The sequence below is a fragment of the Cnephaeus nilssonii genome (assembly GCF_951640355.1).
Source record: "Cnephaeus nilssonii genome assembly, chromosome: 14".
Taxonomy (NCBI): domain Eukaryota; kingdom Metazoa; phylum Chordata; class Mammalia; order Chiroptera; family Vespertilionidae; genus Cnephaeus; species Cnephaeus nilssonii.
The window spans coordinates 55,171,272-55,175,886 of NC_137085.1; the positions used below are offsets into that span (position 1 = coordinate 55,171,272).

The window sequence follows — 4,615 nt, forward strand, 5'->3', positions numbered from 1 at the left end:
AGAAAGTACTTTGACTTCAGGATGATCATATTCTTCTTTGTTGTGACCATTGGGCCCCTCTGCTTCACAGAGTGGTTTTGAGCATCAAATGCAATAATGTGTATAAAAGTACTTCATCAATTAAGCAACATGCGCGGGGACCTTATTCATATTATCATTGACCATTTGACTTCATTTACTAATTCTTGAGGGTTTCAGAGTCTGTTATTCCAATGGTCTCCATAAAGGGACTCCTGTGTAATGCCTATGTGTCTACCTTCATTTCATGTAATTCACTCTCCTGGTTCCCAGGTTCGAGATATTATCACAGCAAGAAGGAGGAAAGGGAGCTGATTTCCTTCCTGAAAAGGTGACTAGTCTTTCCCCATTTTTCCTGGTCTCTCTCTAGCATGTTCTGTGCAATTTCAGGGATTCAGTGGAGCCTTCCCTAGTCATGGGAGGGGTTGCCATAGGAACGGGAATGTGAGTGAATACTTGGGATGAGTGCAACTGAGTGCATTATGAAGTCATGGATGTGGAGTAATATGAAGGGGCAGAAGGCTTCAGGTGGCCCCACCCTCACCAGGCCCTCCTTTCCTTGTTCTGGTCCTGGCTGCATATTTTTACCTCCTGTCTCCTGCAGCCCCCTGGGACAGAATTATGATACCACCCGCTTTCGCCAACTTTTATGTCCAGACCCCTCCTGTGAGGTGTGTAATAATGCAACTGCTGAAATCAATCAGCTTTTCTCAAAGGCGTTGGAAGATTCTACTCCATCTGTGTCCCCTGTGGCTTCCACAGCTCCTGTGACAGCTCCTTTGACTGAGCCATCATTCAATCAGTCATCTGCTTTCCCAGGAGTCCCTACAGGAGAACTCATACCAACTCCTCTGCCTGAGCCTTCCCCACCAGCCCGCTCAGTTCTCCCCTTAAACTCAATGACCACCTTGGGTAATTTTCTCTCACCATCACCACCTGGTCAAACTCTGCCTCCAGAGCCAGTGTACCATTCCTCACCCCAACCCAAAGACTTGTTCTCTTCGACCTTGACACAATGCGATTTCCATGAAGGGTTTCTTGCCCTGCATTCTACAAAGATCTCTTTTGGGGCAGACCCTGCAGCCAAATTTATAGATCCTAGACACCTCTTATTTCTCAGCCCTGATGAGCAGGACTCAGCCCAGCAGTACTTATATCCTAAGATTTGGGAGAACCATTTAAAGCAAAAACTTGCCCAGCTTTTCTGGGGTCTTCCATCTCTGCACAGCGAGTCCTTGACCTCTGCTGTCCATGTTTCCGGTGACTATTCAATCTTCTTCAATAGCATCTCAAATACTTTCACAGGCCAAAAATCCCCAGGACTTCCTTATTTCCTACCTTCATCCTTGCCTGCGGTCCAACCTCAATCCTTGCCTGAGGTCCAAACTCAAACCTTGCCTCAGTCCCGTCACTTACATCTCAATCAGATCCAACCCCAGGCCCACCTTCAATCCCCACTCCCAATCCTACCATCCAGTCCCATTACCCAGAATAAGGTCTGTGAAGTGTATTTCCACAGACCCAAGAATGAATCAGAATGTCTCACCTCATCTGAAACTGAACACCTGGAATGCAATGTGTTGCAGAAGGAACAGGAAAGTTTGTGGGGTTTAACCTCTGTGGTTCAAAGTTCTAAGGCCCATGTTGCAATCTCCATTGATCCTGTAGAGTTTCCTCTCAGCAGTGAATTTCAAGAGAAATTTGAGCATCACCTTAGAAAGAGGCTCATCCAACAATACAAGGGCCAGCCCTGCAAGACCCATGGGTCCCTGTCACTGATGAATCCTCTGAGCAATTGCTCAGGCATACCTGAGTCAAAGAGCAGTTCTGGCCTCTCCTGGGTCTCTGTGGATAAGGACCAGAGTAGTGAAAATCCAAATGTTGGATTGAGCCAACCAGGAAGCTCCTATGAGAGGAGCTCAGAAAGGTTTCAACTAGAGAATAAAAATAAGGATGAGGGACACAGCCAAGAGAATGATCCAAAAGTTCATCTGATGAGTGATTCAAAGACCTCTTCAGGTAAGGATGTGGAAAGTGGCTCTGACATGAGTCTGTCAAGAGAAAACTCAATGGTTTCAGGGCATAGTGTAACTCAGAGACAACTGGAAAATGTCCAGAAAGAATATGTGAGCAAAAAGGTTGAGAAAATCAGTGAGAGCCAGCTGCCTGGGACTGTGCACAGTTCACAGCATTCTATCGATCAGATTTCTTCTATAAAATCCCACCCCGAATTAGAGCAAAGACGTTTGCCATCATCGGTGGGTGGGGACTACCGCCTGGACACATCCCAGGAGCTTCCCTTGCTTGAGTGTGCTGCACAGCAGATGCAGAAACCCCACATTCCCAAGTTTCAGATGAGGATGTCAGGCCTTCCCACCAAAGTCCTTGAATCCAAAGAGTGCTTCAAATCAAAAGTTACTTCATCCTATTCTTTGATCAATCCCAACTCTTCTTCCTCAACCAAACTGATTTCTGAGGCTAACACCAAATCTGGGGCCTTTATGCCCCTGAGAGGAAGCTCTAAATCTCTTCTTGGGGACAAAGTGGGAATAGAAAGTTCAGCTGACGACCTGAATTTTCCTCTCTCTGCCACCTCACTGGTGAGCAAGAAAGAACATAAACCCGCTGATATCCAACACATACTCTCAGAGGAAATCCAGAAAATTTTGAAGGCCAAACTGCCTGTCGCAAATACCATCAGTGGCAAAAGAAGTCAAAGACATTCTCTGATAGCCAACATTCAACCCCCAAAGATGCCTACAAGGCGAGCAGGGACCGGACAGGAGACAAAGAATAACAGTGTGAATTCTAATGACAGAGCAGAAATACGACAAGGTGCAAACAGGGAGAAATCAGAACCTGCTTTCATATCTACCGTGTTCAGGGAGACAGTCAGGGCTGAGGGGCTCAATGCTCTTCAACCAGAAACTAGTGGCGTCTTGACAACCAGCAAGCCAGGAATCTCCCAAATAATAAACAGAGAAACTACTGTGACCACTGAAAACCCACCAACTAATTTATCAGTTCAAGCTCCTGATTTATCAGAACTTAAAACGCAAGTAGTGGCTGAGTTAAAGTTGAAGTTAGAGAAGAAGCATAGCCAGGCCCAAGGCCAACCCACGGACATGTCCCATGACTCAGACAGCTTGACTTACAAAGCCTCCTTGACTCCTGCCAAGTGTGTGTCCAGTGTGGTCATGGAAGTTCCCCAGGTGCTGCATGTCCATTCGGAGGACAGCACAGTCAGGATGGAGAAGCAGCAGGAACCATGGCTTCCTAAGCACATGTTAAGGTCCTGCCAGGATCAGAATGTCCCACCAGCTGTAAAGACAGATATTGTGCGCCCTCCCCCAAAGCCTACAGACCCCAGATATGAAGAGCTTGGTGGAGGAGACGCACAACTGAGAATTTTCCAACCTGGAGGGAAGAGATTTCCTCCTCAGGACACAGCTTTAGAGGAGATGTTTGGGATCAAGTCTCCCCAGACCCTATCTCAGAAGGGACAGGATCTACCCAATAGCCTTTTCATAAAGAAAATGAAGAGCTTTTTTAAACGGCTTCATCCTAGAATAAACTGCAGAATGCAAGAAATCCCCCAGGAAATGGGAAGGTATATATCATCTGCACAGAGCAGAGGCCCGGTTCAAAGCAGAGCTGCATTTACTGGGACAGCACAAGCCCACAGAGTCATGTCAGACATTGGGAAGTTCCCAGATGAGAAACGGGGGCGTCGGCATGCAGGAGTTACCACCTGCCCTCAAGAGCCCCTTCCCTCTGCAGCGCAGTCTGGGAAACCTGTGCAGAAGGGAGCAGTGCAGGCCCAGGCAGAGCCAGGCCAGGGGCGTCCTTTCCACCACAGCACTCCCTCCTATGAAGTGACAAATGCCATGTCCGGCCGCCACGCAGCTGTCTTGGCTGGCCAGGGCTCTACCTGTAGTAGACATACCAGAAATGAGGACAAACACCCCCAAAACGTTGTGGCATTAAAGCCCCAGCAAATATGTCAGAAGCACCCCCAATCTGTGTCCCTCAAGGGGACTGTGCCCCATCCAAGCCCCACCTGCAGGCCTCAAGCTGCCAAGGGGCCTCCTGCTGTTCTCACCGCTGCTGGAGGCACAGCCTTCAGAGATCAGCCTCCACGATTTAGACACACAATGCTTCTCCAGAATTTCCAGGGGGAAACATTTCCCGCCCCCAAATAATTCCTTCCTCGAGGGGAATATTGACTTGCCTAATAAATGTTTCTATAATAATAGTGATGTCTTCTCTGTGTCCTGTGTTGGGGGCATGGGTTTAGGGTTTCTCAGGTCTTGTGCTTAGGGAAAGAAAGGAGGAAGTTCAGCTCCTACTGATTGCTTCCTTTGGCTTCCAAAAGTGACCAATCCCTGGAGCTCTTGTTGAGAAAGAGATATCAGGTGCCCTCCCCCAAAGCCCACTTCCTCCCTGATGAGGTTTGAGGAGATGAGCTCTGTCTCCCACCATAGCTTAACCCAGTGGTAGGCAAACTCTCATTAGTCAACAGAGCCGCAGTTTGCCGACCACTGGCTTAACCTTAATGAACATGGATAGCAGCCCACACCTTCCCCTTCGGGGAATG

At 48.1% G+C, this 4,615-nt stretch overlaps 1 protein-coding gene across 1 annotated transcript; it reads left to right on the plus strand.

Annotated features, from left to right (window-relative positions):
- Positions 1–479: 479 nt before the first annotated feature.
- LOC307110495 (spermatogenesis-associated protein 31D1-like) lies at positions 480–4,220 on the plus strand (the record flags this gene model as incomplete). Its single annotated transcript, XM_079789614.1, has 1 exon — positions 480–4,220. One exon carries the CDS (start codon positions 480–482, stop codon positions 4,218–4,220), a length of 3,741 nt encoding a protein of 1,246 aa, XP_079645740.1.
- Between the last annotated feature and the right edge of the window lie 395 nt (positions 4,221–4,615).